The following is an 18753-nucleotide window of genomic DNA, read 5'->3' on the forward strand; positions in this document are numbered from 1 at the left end:
GAACATACAAAGAAACAAAAAAAATCACATAGTACATTATAAGTATATTAGAAACAACAGCAAGGAAGATAAAACCTCTTGTGTCCCTGTCATGGGTTCATTTCACTTATCATCTTATATGGCCATATGTATATAGCTTTTGACCTTTTCTGCTTGCCCTAGACATCCACTAGTTATTGTAGATAAGGGAAACCATGGGACCTATGTTTCTTTGGGCCTGGCTTACTTCACTTAATATAATTTTTTCCCAGTCTTTCCATTTCCTAACAAATTTGCTTCCATCTGAAAGAATGTATCATCTCTTAAGCAGTTTAATTATTAGGGTATAAAAACTTTGAATCCTGAAGCCTCTAGAACTTTCTTATTTTCTGTCAGTAAAAATATTATATGTATTATGTATATTCAAGCTGTAGTACACAAAAGTAATCTTATTTCATAGTTTTATTAATCTACACTGTCATAATATTACTATAATAGTAAATATTAGAAATGAATACTTTGTTGTGTGCTTGTGGCTCACTCCTGTAATCCTAGCTAATCAGTAGGCTGAGATCTAAGGATCATGGTTTGAAGCCAGCCGAGGCAGGAAAGTTTATGTGATTTTTACCTCAAAAAAACTACTTAGAAAAAGCCAGAAGTGGTGCTGTGCCTTAAGGGATAGACTGCTGGCCTTGAGCAAAGAAAGTTCAGGGAGAGAGCCCAAGCCCTGAGTTAAAGCCCCGTAACTGATCTCCCTACCCCCCCAAAAAAGAGAAATCCATACTTTTGATAACCAAAAACTTAAAGGTTTTTCTGATTGATACCTAGTATTACCTGAAAAGTTGTTAGAGAAATTTAAATCTATTTCAATAATTTTAAGAAACCTCAGATGAAGTCACACAGTTGAGTTTTTCTCAAGTACTTAAAGTCTGATTTTTTTTTTTTTGGCGGTGTTTTGGAACAACCTGCCTCCTTGATTTTGCTTAAAATTTTAGCTTATAAGGAGCAAAAAATCTAGAAGTGTTCTCATGGGTTGGACATTCTTTGAAGACTGTCCCTGGAGGTAGAGATTTCTGATGTACACTGAATACAAATGCTGGTTTGGAACAAAGAGCAGTCAAGATGGGGGCATGGTAGTGCACATCAGTAATTCTAGATTAAGCTTTCTGAATCAAGAATCCCAATCACTGTGGAACTAAAGGAAGAAGGGATTGTGTGATCTTTGCATTCTCTCCACCTTTAAAGAAAACCTCCTCTATTCAGTGTCTTGATACTATTCTTGTCCTATGACTGTTTCCTTTTATAGTGTTGAGTCTCCCAATGATTTTCCTTATCCCACTCTCTCCCTGTGTTCATAAGGGTGTTAAGCTTTCAGAAAATTTTCACTTCCTCTTTATCTATGTATGTCAGTTGTACAGTAGTTGTGTAATTTTAACTCATTGCTTGCCTGAATGCTTTTCCCTTTAGTAGACTGAAAATCCTGGAACTTACCATTTGTCTCCATCAGGAACCAGGTCCCCAGGGGCTTCTTGTAGAAAGGAGAGCACAAGCTAGGTACTATTCTGGTCATGTTCTTGTGCTCAGAAACCCACAAAATCAGTCCCTGTAAGTCAGACCAGGTCACTATTCTTGATCCAAGCTTCATATGTATTAATTTAAATTGTTACTTCAATATTTAAAAATCAATGTATAAATAACTTTATTGTTCCCATCCATAACTGCTAAACCCAAGTAAGCAATATCATTAGTTGACCTCCACTTGATTGGCCATTTCTCATTGGGCCTATAATAGCCTGTCAGTTCCCCCTTGGCTTTAGGCAGGGAGTTCCCTACCGTTGCCAGCAATCTTGCTTTTCCCTGTCTATCATGCTTAGCTGAGATCCCAGTGCCCACAGCATATGTGGCCTGTCTTACTTTGGCATTCTCTATTAAAATTGTTTTCAGGTGTTTAACTATTGGATTTTCCAAACATGATGTACAGTTCTCTACAGCTACAATGGCTACTTTTTAAAGAGTAGAGATATTTACAGCGCATGTGCAAACAATCTCATACTAAGCATTCAAATATTAAAAAAAAAACAACCTTGAGTTTTTAAATGCTATTCATGTTTGTTCACTTGGCAAGCATTAAAATTCCACTATGTGTTCAGCACTGTGCTAGGAACAAGGAATTCACAGCTTGAAAATACTAAATAAAAGTTTAATGGCCCAACAGAATGGCCTGTTTCTCTGCCTCTAATGTACCCAGCACATGCCTCTACTATTATGTTGTGTTTCACTGTCCTGTGAGTGCCAAATGACCCATTCCTTTTGGCTTTAGCACCTTCAGGCGACAGAATGGGTGTTAGCATTTTCTGTTCTCAGGGTCTGGCACAAGCCTGGGCACATACTAGCTTCTTAGGGGAATGTTAGGAATGAACTGTTGGACTGGACTAGAGTATAATTTGAAAAATTATTATATTAAAGCCTGTATGGGGTACTTAGGGGAGGACAAGGGAGGGAGTACCCAGCCTATTTTCCTGTTTCTTGGCCAGGACAAACCATTTTTGCAAAATGACCACCCCATCAGACTGTACTTGGCCACAGTTTCACTTGGACAGTAATTGTACTTAAACCAATTCGGGCAGCCCTCACTTGGTAGATTATAGTTTTGAGGAGGCACTGTAATTTCAAAGCATGTAAGAGCTAAAGTAGGGTATTATATTTCAGAACAAGGACTCTAAACCCATGCTTTATAGAAAAGGCCTATATTTAGTAAGCGATATACCCATTTTCTGAAGCAGCATAACATTTTCTAACATTTGACAGTCTATTGTCTGATGGGCATTGGTGTTGTGACAATGCTTAACTCCTTCAATTTATGTATGCAGAGTTTTCTCTACAGTGTAGGCATAAACTATTAACCACAGTGGCCATTTCATTGCCATTCAGGTGGGAAAAATGATTCTATATTTTCCTGTAAAAACCTTTGCAATGTTTTGAGTTTTTATTTCTGTTTTTCTTATAGGTATAAAGAAAGAGTTAATAGAATATGTATGAATCAATTAAGAGTAACAAGTTTAAGCTGGGTACCAGTGGCTCTTGCCTATAATCCTAGCTACTCAGGAGGCTGAGATTGGAGGATCATGGTTTGAAGTCAGCCCGAGCAGGAAATTATGTGAGATGCTTATCTCCAATAACTACTCAGAAAAAGCCAGCTGTGGTTCAAGAGGTAGAACACTAGCCTTGAGCACAAAGACTCAGGTATAGTGCCCAGGCCCTGGGTTCAAGCCCCAGGATTGGCACATACTAAAAAAAAAAAAAAAAGGGGGTAACAAGTTTAACCATTATCCTGTTTTCTTTTATTCAGTAACATTTTTCTTTCATTTAAGGACAAAAAGCCTGAACCATTATCTATGCAATAAATTGAGCTAGAAACTAGTAAGTAGCTAAGTACCTCCTACCTATGATCCTAGTTAGAGTGGAAGAAGAGCTAATTCTAGCAGAAAGAGCTGAGCAGGGCAGAGGGTTGTGGATGGGTCAGGTGAGAGAAGGTTCTCAGGACCTAAAGTATATGAAGAAGGAAACTCTGGAGGAAGAGTTTTGTGCATTTCTAGTCTTATAGACTTGGGTTCAAAGATATTGGTGAGATTGGGCTGTCAGTTGAGGCTACTGAATGCACCAGCAATTACTGGAAGTCATGGAGGCCATCATGGCTTCAGGTATAAGGATTTTGCATCACCAGGACTCCAGATAGAACTATAAGGCTGATATGATACTAGGGCTGATACTGAGCCTTAAGTTCTTGCTCATTTTCACTCATAGCTGGTGTTTTAATGTATCGGGCCACACCTCCACTTCTGGCTTTTTTGCTATTTAATTGGAGATGAGTCCCTTAGATTTGTGTACTTAGACTAGCTTTGAACTGAGATTTTCAGATCTCAACCTCCAGTGTAACTAGGATTACAGGCATGAGCAAATAGTTTCTAGCTCAATTAAAGCTTTTAACAAATGCTTTATTGCATAGATAATGGCTCAGGCTTTTTTTCTCCTTAAATGAAGGAAAAATGTTACTGAATAAATGAAAACAGGATAGTGGTTAAACAAATGTATATTTTGAAGGTTACAAAGGGTTCAGCATTATTAAATATGAGTATAATTTTATGTACCCAAATCTGAAAAAGTTTGGGTATATGTCTTTATTTTTTCCTCTTAATCAAAAGGGTTTACTTCATAATGTTAATATAGTGGCTTTTAAAATCTTTTTATACACTTTTATAATCTTGTGTTATGTTTTTATGACATAAATCATAATTATAGAGCACTCATGATTCAGAACTTTATAACACTTTTAACATTTCAAAATTCCTCCATTCTTTCCCCAAATTTACTTCACTAAGCTGGTTCTTGTTCCTTCCCCTCTCCCTTTCTCCCTCTCTCCTGTTCTCTGTCCCTCCTTCCCTCTTTTCTTCCCTCTCTCCCTTCTTTCTCCTTAACTAGTGGCTATAGAATATTTTAGGGTTATTGCTTATATTTCCCTTTGTGCTTTTTCTTTTTTAATGGCTGTAGCATTCTACATTTGAATGTTTCATATTTTTATTGTACTTAAATCTGAGAACAAGTAATTAAGCTTTCTTCTAGTAGGATTTATGCCTGAAGGAGTCCTAAGGGACTCTACAGAGAATGAGAGGCATTTCAGAAATCCCACATTCTGTGAACTAGTATCTGGAAAAAGGAATGAAATGAGAATAGGGAGCTCTAAGTAACAATAAAGACCAGCAAACAACCTTGTAAAATTAATTCCAAATGCTTATTGCTATAACTTTTTGGCTGTAATGCTTATCGGTAAAGGCTGTATTTAAAAGAGAAATCAGATCAGTTGTAGATAACAACTGATTTATGAAGTGAATAGTCCTTTTGAAAATACAAATTCTTTGTTCTCTCACCCATTAGTTCTGTTTTATCCTTTGGAATGCTTACCATTTCTTGGAAAATAACTTCTGTAACAGAGAGAGCTGCTTGCTTTTTGAAAAAAAAATATAGCAAGGAACCCAACAATTTGTGGATATAATGGTCATGTATTTTGACCATGATTGAGAGGTAACTGACCAGCTATAGGCCACTGTTTATTAAAATACAGGGTATAGCATTTAAGGCTAGAAATGAACCTTTTATGAGGTTATAAATCATACTTCCATGCCTACTATTTTCCTCCCCTAGAAAACGAGCAATAATCTGTCTGTGGACTTTAGCCCATGCCAGTTAGTGTTCAGATTGTAAATTTGGTAATGTTTTAGACACTGAGTTAGCTGCTCTGTGGTGGTCACTTTACATATAAAAACCTATGCAGAATCAAATTTGAAAGGCAACCATTTGCCATTTTTCTTTTTAAAGGTCCAGAAAGTTTGTTGCAATTTCAACTATTTTTTCTCAACTTAAAACATTTTCACATTTAATGATTTCATACTTTGGTTACATTTTTGTACTTTATTTTCTATTTGCTTGTAGGAACTCTCTCTTTTTGGTAATACTGGGATTTAAACTCAGCTCCTCCCTCTTGCTAGGCAGGTGCACTACTGCTGAGCCAGGACTCCGGTTAGAATTATAGATGTTAAAGCTTTTCAGAATCCTTAGAGAACTAAATATTGGTCTGGAGACATGTTAAAGTAACAAATGCTACGTGGGAGTCTTCTTAGAATTTTACAAGCTGTTCACTGTTGTTAGTCTGACTGGTTATAAATAGTGATATACTAGAATCTGTTGAAACTCTAATCATTCAATTAATCCATCAATTTCATCTGCTTGTTTCTCCTTTAAGTGTATTTACTTTTATCAATATATGCCGGTGGCAATGGAACCAGTAATCTGATAAAAAAAATTCTAGCCTCTTAGTTATCGCTTTTTAGATTTTTTATGTGTCTTTATAGACACTTATGTGTATTTTGGTAGACACACATATATTTGTAAACTACTATTACTTCTATCTGTAGACTACTTATTTAAGCCCAGCCAGTTTACAGAAATTAGAACAAATTCTCACAATAATCCTGGTAGGTCATTGTTCTATTTTGAACATGACGAAATCAAGGTTTAGAGATGCAAGTCATTGCCCAAAGGTACAGAGCTGGCATTTATCACTGAAAGTGCTTTGTTTCACTAATTTTTAGGTTAATGAGTTATAGTGAACAGATTGGATTTAGGAATTGGAGAGCTGGCATGTTAGCTTTATGATTTTCTCTGTGTAACGCTTCTCCTAAACAAAGATTCAGATCCTCACTCAGTGTAAATACCATGACAAATCAAGAAAATGTATAGAATGCTTTTGTACATTGAAGTTTCTCAAGAAAATGACCAACATCCTTTTACTCTAAGAATGTCAGGTGACCCCATCTGGTGAAGGTGACACCAGCATTAACTGGTGCTCTAGATCAAGCATTCAAACATATTTAACAAAATTACTGCTTCCAATCAGAAGCTATAGATTGATGTTCTCTCTGTAGTCTCTGTTGTAGGCCTTCTGAAAGACAGAACAGATTCCACACTTCTAGTGTGGGGTGTTTGTTATTTTTTTTTGTCCATCTTTTCTTTACATCCCATTTGGAGATGTAAACCTTTCTGAATTTTACTGCTGTGTAGGGTATTTTGACTTAGTTTGTTAATATGGAAAGCTGTTGGAAGAGGTAGAAATGATTTTGAAGGAAGGGCTTAGGGGTGCCTCAAGTGGTGGAACGCTTGCCTAGGAAATCCTAGGCTCTAAAACCAAACCTCAGAATTTCATCCCTAAATATTTTGGAATAAGTGTTCTGTATATGTCAGTACAAGGGCTCGAACTTAGGGTCTTGTGCTCTTGTCAGGCCTTTTTCCTCTTGGCTAGTGCTTTACCACCTGAAACATACCTCTACTCCTGGATTTTCACTGGTTAATTGGAGATAAGAAGCTCTTGTATGTATCTGTCTTGTATGTATCAGCTGGCTCTAAACCACAATCCTCCTACCTTAGCTTCCTAAATTGCTAGAATTACAGGCATCAGCCACAGGTGCCCAGCTCAGAATAATTTAGGATGGGGTGATGCTAGGAAATTTTAAAGCATAGAAAATGCATCTTCTGGCTACTGGAATGTTTTTTTCTTTTCACTTTTTAAAAATTTTATTGTTAAGATGTTGTATGGAGGGGTTAGAATTACATGAGTAAGGCAATGAGTACATTACTTGCCAATCATTGTTACCCCTTCTCTTCCTTCCTTGTTGTTGTCCTACTATCCCTTCCCTCCCCCAGCTCCCATACTCCTATTCCCCCCTCCTTCCCTTGCCACCCAAAGTTGTAAAGTTCATTTCCAATATGCTGTCCAGTAGGTAGGCGACTAGAATTTTGATTGAACTAACTGGTGTTTGTAAAAATTTTATTCGTCAAAACAAGTAAATTCCTTTAACTGAAATTTCTTTTTCTCTTTAAAATTGTTTTTAGGATGCAGAATAGAAAACTGTGACTCTTGCTTTAGCAAGGACTTTTGTACCAAGTGCAAAGTAGGCTTTTATCTGCATAGAGGTCGTTGCTTTGATGAATGCCCAGAGGGTTTTGCACCATTAGATGAGACTATGGAATGTGTGGGTGAGTAATTTTTGATACAACTCTTAAAGTGCAGCTTTTAACTGTTTTTGAAAATATGCATTCTGGATATATTCAAACAGAAACAAAACTGGTTCTTCTATTCATTAGCTCTGAGAAATATTTAATTTCTTCTTGATTTCTGATATTTTTAGGTTTTATGATGATGTATAGTTTTATATCTGATAGCTAGCTATAAAATTTGCTAGTTATACATTTCTGAGATAACCTACTTAAGTGATGACAAAATTTTGTCATCTGTGTGACACATCTATTTCTTTTCACCTAACAAATACTAGTGTGCCGGAGGTCTGGCTCAGTAGTATTAGAGACAAACTTTTGTTTAGAAGCAAAGATTTTAAACAATACTGTGATAATGAGCAATTCTATTGCTTTTGCTGTATAAATGAATTAAGTATAGAGTACCATGCTTAACTACTTGAATAAAAATTTTCAATTGACATTATTTTTGTGCCAAATATACTTTGTTGATGATTCACATACATCTGATAACATTAATCTTAATCCTTGGAAAATTCTTGGAAATGTTTTATGCCTTTGATAAGAAGATAGAGATCTGTTAGTGACAACACTTTGACAAAGTTTTGGGTTTAAGCATACCTGTAATTTCATCCCCCTCCCCTCAAATTTATTTGACATATGATGCATGTGATTCAATATAGAGCAGAACTATGCATTATCGACTAAACTTTCCATCCTTAAAATAGAAAGACTCAAAAAAAACTTGACAATAATCTGTTAATAATCAAGGTTTGTACAGAACATACTTAAATGTGAGGTTTTAAAGGAATAAGTACACTTTACATTTGCATTTATTCTTATGTGTTAAAGGGGGCCATGATACCCACTGAGACCTAGAATGCTGAAATTATCTGTGTGGGATTGTCTCTTGATATGAGGGAGAATTTCGATGGCAAAGTTGATATGGAAGTTCAGTATTCTAATACACCATCCTATGAAAGGGTGTCTAAGAGCTTTTCCATTCCTGGGGAAACAGGGATCTGATTATCTTTGTTGACTTTTCTCACTATAGTAAGGGATAACTGCTGTTTGGTATATTAAGTAGGTAGGTTTCATTAGGGAGTCGTCGAAGAGAACACCACAGAGTATTCAGGCAGGAAAAGAAGTTTACTTACTGAACTGCTTCCCCTGTGGTGCTTGGTGAAGAGGCACAAAAGGGGAGCCCGCTCCCAGGCCAGGACTTCTCTAGGCCAGGGACAGGAAGAGGTGTGGCCAGGTGGGGGGAAAGGTGTGGCCACATTGGATCTGGATGTGACCTCAGGGCTTGAGACCCTCTTATGGTCAGATGGGAGGTGTGACCAGCCCAGGATATGACCTAGCAGGAGGGGGAGGTGACTGCTTCCAGGTGTTCTAGTTACTAGGTCACATGATACTGGGAAGAAACTTAGCCAAGAGGTAGGGAGGTATCTACACAGGACCTCCACGGCCTGGAGCAGACCATACAGCTGCAATGCAGAGAATAAGAAATAATGTGGTTTCCACGCATCTATTGAAGGAATAGAGACAGAGAAAATGCCATACAAGCTTTCCTTGGGCCACACTGCTCTGTCTCTCTAGAACTTCCAAAAGAAAACAAATACACTTGTGGGTTTGGGACTGGGCATTCAGAATGAACCCAGGAAATGATGGCTTCTGTCATGGCACAAAAAATTTCATTTTTCAGTCTTTTGAGATTATGCATTTCTGTGGTGTTAGAATTGACCAGCAGCACTATTTCAAAAATATACAACAACAAATGGAAACTAACAGGTTTTTTTTTAAATGATTTATGTGGAACAGGTTTGTTGGAGATTCTCTACTTTTCCAAGAATTGTATTTCCAAAAAAAAAAAAAAGAATGTATGTAGGGCTTGGTCAGCTACATAACTTGGTATTTGCTATCTGGATAAATGCTACTGTATAAATTTAATATCAAAGGAGCAAGTGGATACTAAAACTACTCTGTATCTGTATTTTTTTAACTTTTTTAGAAGGATGTGAAGTTGGTCATTGGAGTGAATGGGGAGCTTGCAGCAGGAACAATCGCACATGTGGATTTAAATGGGGTCTGGAGACCAGAACACGGCAAATTGTTAAAAAGCCAGCAAAAGACACAATACCATGCCCAACCATCGCCGAGTCCAGGAGATGCAAGATGGCCATGAGGCACTGTCCAGGAGGTAGGTTTGAATAATCGCTGTGGTGTGCTGTGTGCTTTCTGTGTTACCCCCACCAGCCTCCCTCTCCCTTCCTGTAAAAGTTATTTACCCATGAAGGAAGCCTGATAATCACATTGATAAAGAGGAATACATTCTTCTTTAAAAACAAAAGCTTCAGTAGTAAAGAATACTCAGTGTGAATAGCTTCATTTACTTCTGCAATACATTCAAAATAACTTGGAAGTACACTTTCCAAATGTGTGCTTGAAAATGAGGTTTCTAATAGTGTTGGTTTGTCTTTTTATCTGTCTTCCCCCCTTTTTTTCTTTCCCAAATGTCCCATAAAAGCAGGTTCTTGTGAAATCAGGCCTCTGCAGATGTTGCTGCGGGGGAAGTGGCCAACTTTTAGTTGAGAGGAGTTTAGATTAGAAAAGTTTATGGAATTTTTAAAAATCATCTGCATCATTAGTAGTTGAAGAAGACAACTTAAAATAAACTTGCCCCAACACTGAGAGAAATAAACGTTGTCTTAATGTTACCATTAATGTTACAATTAGCCCTTTTCTCTTTGTTTTCATAATAATTTGTAAAAAACAGCTACTGGTGTGTGTGTGTGTGTGTGTGTGTGTCTGTTTGTGTGTGTGTGTGTGTGTGTGTGTTTATCCAACTCCTGTGTGTGTGTGTGTGTGTGTGTGTTTATCCAACTCCTGGTGGTAATTGTGCTGATTTGAGTCATTATTCTGTAATAACAGGATTAGGCCCATTTAGAAATGGGAAGAGCCCAGTGCTAGGCACCGCCTGCTGAAGCACAGCCAGTTGGTTGAAATGAAAATCTTAGCACAGGCTGTGATTCTAAAGTATTGCTCACTTGCTGCCATGCCATGTATTATATGGTTGGCTGATCTGCATTGCTGTGAATGAAACGGAGACTTGTTTTTAAGTGCATGATACAGAAAAGCAAAAAAAAAAAAAGTTATTTTGGGAAAACTGCCCTGTTAAACAATCCAAACTTTTATTTGCCATTGTTCTTTCTGTTGGTGCATAGCTTTCCAGTGGGTTTTTTGTTTGGTGGTGGTGGTTGTTCCTAGAACTCAGAAAGAGAACATCTATCTGCTTGAAATGGGATGCATATTCACATTATGCTGCCTCATAGAGAATGTCTATGATCCATGGAGAAAGACAAAACTTTGAAGACCCGAAGACTCCAGTCAGCCTCTGAGAACTACTAGATCCAGATTCAGAAGCTACTATTAAGAAAAGCAGCTTTTCCTCTTGAATTAGTTTTGCTTTTCCTTACTGGGTTTCTGAAACAAAAAAAAAATTGGGGGGGGGGTGTCTGTTTTTCACTAACAAGGCTGGTTTTGTTCACTTATTCTGGGTATTTTTCAGTCAAAATATAAGAAAATATTTTCTTACAAAACTAATAAGGCACATCTTGGATAGCTGAGAGCATTTAACTTGCAACCTTGTGCCTAAAAACAAACCTGATATATTCAAGTATTGAAAAGAAAGACTTTCTTTGTTGTATATTGTTTATATAACTAGCCCCTCCCCCTCCCTTCCCAGCAACATGGTCCCCCAATTGTGGTTTATGTTAATAGCAAAAATTAAACAGAACATGCTTATGTGTAACTAGATCTTACCCCCTAACGCTCTATTTTGACCTAGCCTCAGCCTTGCTAGAAAATAGGTAACAGCTAGATTGTTAACTGTAATTTTATTGCATTTATATTTTTTATGGTTCTGTCTTAGTGGAATAGACCTGACATTATTGGCAATTTGAATTATGCATCCCTCCTCCAATTGTTTGTGTCTCATTTGCTAGTATTCTTTTTGTTCCTCAAGTAAACAAATAATAGTCTCTGACTTATTTGGTATTTACATTTTAATCAAATTTTGACTTTCAGACAACATCAGGTACTGCTCTAATTTCTATATCTATGTTTTCAGTTTAATAAAATGATTTTGTCCCTGTAACTATCCAATTAAGGTAGGTTTTTTTCAGAGTTATATTGGAATTTATTTTAGTGTTTTACTGTAAGGTAAGTGAAATAGAATTTTTAATTGTTGATATAAATTGCACATCACTACACAAGAAAAATAACTTGTACTTAGAAATGTAAGAAATCAAAACTAGAAAAATTGCTTTTGGAACTTGAGCACCAGTTGATAAAAATTGCCATAACTTCCAGTGAGTGTCCCACCTTGCCTTAGGAGAGAGAGAGAAAAGTGCCCTGCCTCAGTAAGTCATGGTGATTAATGGAAGAATGGGGAAGAAAACCACTTTGTCCCTTTTTACATCTTGATTTGATTTTGGTGATCTGCTTTGACAAACCATGCAAAAATGGAAGTCATAATCAGGTTGGGAATACAGGCATTTTTCAGATCTTTTCAACATATGTATGGATTTTTCTCCTGTTGCAGCCAATCTTAACCTGATTGCACTCAAACACAGCCATAACCTCCTTCACACTAAAGCAGTGGCACATTAGCATCAGCTGCTTTTGATTACTGAAAGGCATGAGTTAGAGGTCAGCGTAATGGAATAGTCACTGTTTAGGATCTTACAATGAAAACTATTAAATATGGAGAAATAAATAGCTGTGAGTGTAGAAACAAAAAAGCATAATCTATTTTTCCCCTTAACTCTCATATGCTTTTCTTTGTAAAAAAGAATATCTAAGAGTTTCTTCAGTAGTGGATTTATTTATACTCAAAGTACTTAGTGTTCACTCTAAAATTTTTCATTTAGATCAGTTATCCTTTCTTCCATTTCTGACCAAACGTACAGCATTTTGTTGACTTTTCAAACACTCCTTCTTCAGAGACTTGGTATGTGATCTGGTTCCCTTCATCCTGTCAACTCATTACTTCTGTGACCCCTAGCAAGTCACTTAACCTTTCTTGGCCTTTATTTCCTCATTTGTAAATTGAAGGTACTGATGTGGGTGATCACTGAGGTCCAACCTCATCCTAAATTCCACTGATTCTAGGAGCAAGTTTTGTTCTTACCATATAGAAGGAAGGTGTGGAAGAGAACTGGAAAGCCAGGAGCCTAGATTCACAATCAAGAAAGAAAGAACCATTTTCCCCATAGCTGCACCAGAGAACTTCTAAGCTTTCCGCATCTGATGTCTTTTACCCTTCTGCACCAAGGGCTGCTTGTGGAGTCAACTTTCAAAGCTTACACAGAACTCTTCTTTAAATATGCACATGACTTGTGGCTTAGCTCCCAGTAAAACAATTATGAGGAGAACAGAAAGAAAGAGGATAACCTGAAAGACAATAGGTAAAAACGAAAGAACTTTTAGAAACAAGCGAAAGCCAAAGCAAACTACTTACAAGGGAAGGTACCAATTGTAGCTGTAAGCCTCTTTACTTCCCACTCCCTGAGTATCACACATATATATATTATATATACATGTTATATATTACATGCATTATATATACATATGCAGAATATTTGTGTGTATGAATATTCAAAAGCTTCAAACAGAAGGAATGTCAAGTCTGAATTATATGCATTAGATGATATCTTAGTAGAAATGATAAACCAACGACTATCATATATTTAAATGGCAAATGGAAGAACAAAATTTTGTTTGTTGAGGTAAGATGCTGGAGGATGCTCATGTATAGAAGATATTCAGGTATATCTAATACTACACGGGTTCACAGGAGTGACCAAGTTATGATTTCAAGCCAAAATCTTCTTTCTTATCTATTCGAGACTCCTCAGTATTTTGTCAAGTCTCATGTCAACTATCATCCCATTAGCTGTTTGCTGAGCTTCTCTGGGCACCATTCATTAATCTAGCTTTGGGGTTACTCAAATAACTCTTGAGAACCTTTTTCGAGAGGAAACTGTTACAACAAAGATTCAAATAGATGAGCAAATAGAATGGCATGGGGAGACAAAGGCTGTAGAGAAATATCAGGCAGGAGAAGGTATTTGGGAATGAGGCACGGTTAGGAAAATTGTAGAAAGTACTTAATTTTTAAAGATCTAATTTGTTTTAGCTTTATTACTGAATGATTAATGTGTGTGTGTGTGTGTGTGTGTGTGTGTGTGTGTGTGTAAATATCTTTAATTCTGACATCATTTTAGGGAAGAGGAAGGCTCTGTGCTCCAGGGAGACTCTGACTGATCCAAGGTGACACATGAAAAGTTACTCATGGTAGAGCCAGGACACTCACTGCCTAGGAAGCTCCAGTGTTGCTGCGTCTTTTTCTTATTCACTATGCTAAGTTCAAAGCTAAGGCCATGGCTGTCTGACATCAAAATTCCCAACTTTGAACTGTTTCTCCCTCTCCACAGGAATGCCATTTTATGTTTTATTCTATAGGTACTCTTAAATGTAATACCCTCTCGTCCCCATTTTCTTCTGCATCTTCCAGCATGGGAGGACTAGTTATAAGAGCTCCACAGGTCATTTTATGAATGCCAACACACTGAGCCTCTAGCTCTGCTTGATTCTGCTATCCTATTAAGACCCTCTTTAAATTGAGTGTTACTGTTCTTCCCATGCTTTTCCCTTGGGAATCAGCCTCTGAATGAGGCTGGCCAGTATCAGGGTACTTTCAGCATATATCACTGACAGTTTCTCATTGGTCCACAAAAAGAAGCCTGAGGTGATCTGAGGCCAAGTCACACACGGCTGATGGCTCTATACTTTGCACAAGAGTATTTTTATTGCTTATCTTGGATACATTTCAGTAGTCAGACTCTTAAAGTAAATAGAGGTGATGCTATGATACGTATCCAATAGCTTTCTGCTGTTTTTGCTCATGGCGGCTTCAAATTTGAATTTTTTCCTATTGTTAGTAATCATATAGTGCAATTGTTAAAGCCCTAATCATATTTTCTTTGCAATGTGCAAAAAAATGAAATTTACTACATGTATACTATCTCAATTTGAAAAATAACTCATTCCTTTTGTGAAATATTACCTGATCATTATCTTACTTTGCAAAAGTGACTCTCAACTTGATAGAAAACAAAATATTATTTAGCAACTTAGATCCTTAATCTGAGCAAACATCTACTTGTCCAAAAGTAGTAGTAATAAGACCTCTCTACTCTATGCTTTCTGTACATAAACAGAAAGCAGCATGTGGATTAGGTATTAGATAATATAACTAGAGATGATTGTAGATTGCGATGGATTAAACTGAGAGCAGGAAATAAGTACATTTTCAGTAGGATAGGGTCGAGAAAATATGCTTGGGACATATGTTCTTTATTTCTGTACATTTTGTTTACTTTTGACTTTCAATTTATGTGGTCTGCTTATACACAGCAGTCTTAAGGGCAGTTGGGAAGGAAAAGGATAAGAGAGAATCTCTTTTCTTTTGAACCATTCAGACTGTCAAGAATGTCTCCTTGAAATTTTTATATAAAGAAGCAGCATTTAAAATTGAATTTTTGTTATCCTTCTGTGTAATATGCTAGATACTTTTAAAAATCTTGTGGTGTGTGTGTGTGTGTGTGTGTGTGTGTGTGTGTGTGTGTGTGTGTGTGTGTGTGTGGAGACTGGGGCTTGAATTCAGGGACTTGCACTTTTCTTAGCTTCTTTTGACCAATGCTGGTACTTGACCACTTGAGCTAGAGCTCCACTTCTACTACTTACTTTTGTAAAGAAATGATTGATTTGTATTAGTTTCAATTAAGAAAATTTCACTATTTTCTAGGTAGCTGGTTATAGTTTTTTATTTTATTTTCATGGATTATAAATTGGGAGTTACCCACACCATTCATTTTATAAATGTTAATTAGGAAGTTGATGTTTAGCAAAGATTCCACATGTCTATGCATATATCTCTCAGTTAAGTATGAGAAAATCCTGTGTTAGGTGTTAATGGGAAGTAGTCTTTCCTACTCTTTTCCTACCTTCTACTTTTTCATGTTTGTTTTACTTGATCCCGGTTTATTCCTGGTGGAGGTAGAGATCTCTCTTTTCTTTCTTTGCCTTTTGAAATGATATCTTTCACATTTCCTACTCACACTGCAAGGTAGATGTCTGAGTCAATGGGGAAACAGGGGAATGGTTCTCATGATGTAGTATGCATAGAGTCTACAATGTCCAGATAAGACAGGACTAAATGCAGAGTTGGACATATAGACAGAGTTCAAGAACTGTGGAAGCTCACACCATGGAGCCTGAGGCATGGAGAGAAGACGTGTTGTTCCCCCAGTTTCCTTTTGAGCCTGTCCTGATGCCAGCCTTGGTTATTGGGGTGGACTGGGATTGAGTGAGCAAGTGGAAAGGCCACACCTCTGTACCATTCTCTGAGCTTCCTATCTGGAATCTCTACCATCCCCATTTAATTATAGTCTGGGGCAGCATGTCCTAGTCTCTTTTATGGGTACTTGTTAAAAGAATTTCTCAATTACATATGCCACCGAAGGCCCGAAGTCCTCTGTGTAACAAGGTGAAGACAGGAAAATTCCAAAAGAGGCCTTTCTTTTATGATTTTTACTCAGCACTGAGCTACTCTGATCTTAATGTAAAAGATGTAAAACCATTTTTACAACACTCCAAAATAAAAACAACTTTAATAGGACACACATGGTGTCTGTAATAGATGTTCTTTCCCCTTTCGGAAGATAAGAAAGCCTGAAGCACAAATCCCTCGAGGATGTATTAGAACAACCTTTTCTTCTCATCAGACACTTCTCTGAAATCTTGAAATGGTGTTGATGAACAGTGGGCAGGCGGTTTACTCATTTGTATTTCCTGTCATTTGTCTCCAGCTACTGACTGACCTAGAGCTGTACTTCTGGCTTCCTTCCAGGAGCAGGAGGCAGAAAGGAACATTTCCATGGAAAGAATGACAGTTTTAACTAAAATCCTAGTGTGATTCATGTTGTCATCATACAGAAGTGGCTAAAATGTTACAATTATTTTTTTGTAACAGAATTGGCAAAAGTCTTTATCATAAACTTAATCTGAACATGTAGAGGCAATCATTTAGCAACTGACTTGTTTGTGATAGCTTGGGTCTGAAATTTGGGATTAATATAATTTTCTTACACTTGAAAAGTTTGGAAACTAAGAGTAAAATATTTGAACTTGTCTGGCAAATGACATTTAATAACTAATGTCTGTCTTTATAACTGGCCACTACCCAAAGGATTTAGTGATGGTTTAAAAAGATACAGAATGGTAAAACAAAACCAAGAACTATAAACTATCAGAATTAGGGGAAATTTAAAGTAGAACAAGAGCTCAAGACTGAAAAAGAAAATAGTTCAAATGAATCTATCTTGGTTGAAAACACTGAACCACAAATTTGACTTTGAGTTTGCTAGTAGCAAAGGGGAAAAATAGATATGGCTCTTTGTGGTTGTGTTTATAGAAATGTTTAATTATTAAAAATAATATTGGATAATAGATTTGGGGGGACAAATTGCCATACATATTGCATGATATGTATCTATACTTACACAAACCATGTATATATACAGACATGCACATATGGAAATATTCCAATTTGAGGTACACTGAGGTCTGTGTACATGTATAGAATTTCATCACAGAACCAGAAAACTAATAATTTTCACAGAAAACATTCTAGTTCTATAGGCATACAAACACTGCACAGACTTGTATAATATTAGATTTCTCAAATGGAGATACACATCCAAGGCAATGAGTCACACAGTGGACAATGTCTTCAACTATGTCCATGAAACATCCATTTTCCCAGAAGGCAGAAGGCAACTTGCTGTTTCTCTCTGCATGAATACAGAAGGCATGTTATCTTAAAAATGACTCAGTAGAGCCATATGTAATGTAGACTTTTTGATTTATCAGTTATGTGAATAGAATCATATAGTAGGTTCTTTGAGTGAATGGTGAGTACATTTGGAACTTTGTGGCAGTCACAGAATCTAGGAAATGTACAGATCCGTTGTCCTGAGCTACCAAATTTGTGACTATTGTATCACTTCCATTCTTCTCTTCCTCCTGGCATTTTCTATTTCTTTGTTTGCTATTTCCTCTTTCTTTTTCTCTTTCTCTTTTTCTTCCTTTTTTCTTTTTCCTTTCTTCCTTCCTTCCTTTCTTTCTTTCCTTCTTTCTTCTCCTTCCTTCCTTCCTTCCTTCCTTCCTTCCTTCCTTCCCTCCTTCTTGCCTTCCTTCTTTCCTTCCTTCCTTCTTTCTCTTTCTTTTTTCTCTTTCTTTCCTTCTTTCTCTCCTTCCTTATGTTTTTCTGTCTCTCTCTGTCCGTCTCTGTCTCTGTCCGTCTCTGTCTCTGTCCATCTCTCTGTTTCTCTCTCCCCCCCCACTTCTCTCTCTTTCTCAGGCTAGTTCTTGACCTTATGAGCATCTTCCTCCTGAGTGTGATCATGCTTGGCTTTATTTCTGGAAAGTAAGATATACCTAAATGAAGTTAATAATTACCTATTTAAAATTAAGAGCTACTTCTGATGATTCTCAAATTGTTCGCTAATATTTTAAATAACCTTTTGGATTTCTTTGGTTTCTTCTCCAAAATTGGCCTTGGATCACCTTAATCTATACCAAAATTTTGTTATAAAATATTTAGGAAATATTCACTGATCTGAACTGGCTTTATTAGAATACACTGTAAGGTACCTTTTCATTTACCTAAGAACCTAGATAATCCAGGATTCAGTCCTGGGATTAAGTAACATGTAAATTTCCTTTGCAATGTTTTCAGGTTCCTTAAATATATTACCCTTTTAAAGAAATAGGAACATTTGGAGGAGTGAGTGGCATATAATTTGTAGTATGAAAGAAAAAAATGAACATTACAAAATGAAGAAAGAACCTAAGTTAAATCTTTAAATATCAGTAAGTATTGTTACAAGCTCTGAAAAGATAGGGAAAAAGATGTCAGTTCTTAACTGTTATAGCCAGGAATTTTTTTTTATTGTGAAAATACTGTACAGAGGAGTTTCAATTACATGGGCAAGATAATGAGTACATTTCTTATCAAGCATTGTTGCCTCCTCCTTTGTTTCCCCTTCCCATCCCTTCCCATCC

General features: G+C 36.8%; 1 protein-coding gene across 1 annotated transcript in view; it reads left to right on the forward strand.

Moving 5' to 3' along the window:
* Positions 1-18753, forward strand: part of Rspo2 (R-spondin 2) — a 133162-nt gene that overhangs the window by 82479 nt on the left and 31930 nt on the right. Inside the window, exons 3-4 of the mRNA XM_013012386.1 lie at positions 7423-7566; positions 9575-9763. Coding sequence (XP_012867840.1) covers positions 7423-7566; positions 9575-9763 — 333 coding nt within the window. The remainder of the gene's footprint in view (positions 1-7422; positions 7567-9574; positions 9764-18753) is intronic.

Source organism: Dipodomys ordii, unplaced genomic scaffold (assembly GCF_000151885.1).
Source record: "Dipodomys ordii isolate 6190 unplaced genomic scaffold, Dord_2.0 Scaffold17, whole genome shotgun sequence".
NCBI classification, from domain to species: domain Eukaryota; kingdom Metazoa; phylum Chordata; class Mammalia; order Rodentia; family Heteromyidae; genus Dipodomys; species Dipodomys ordii.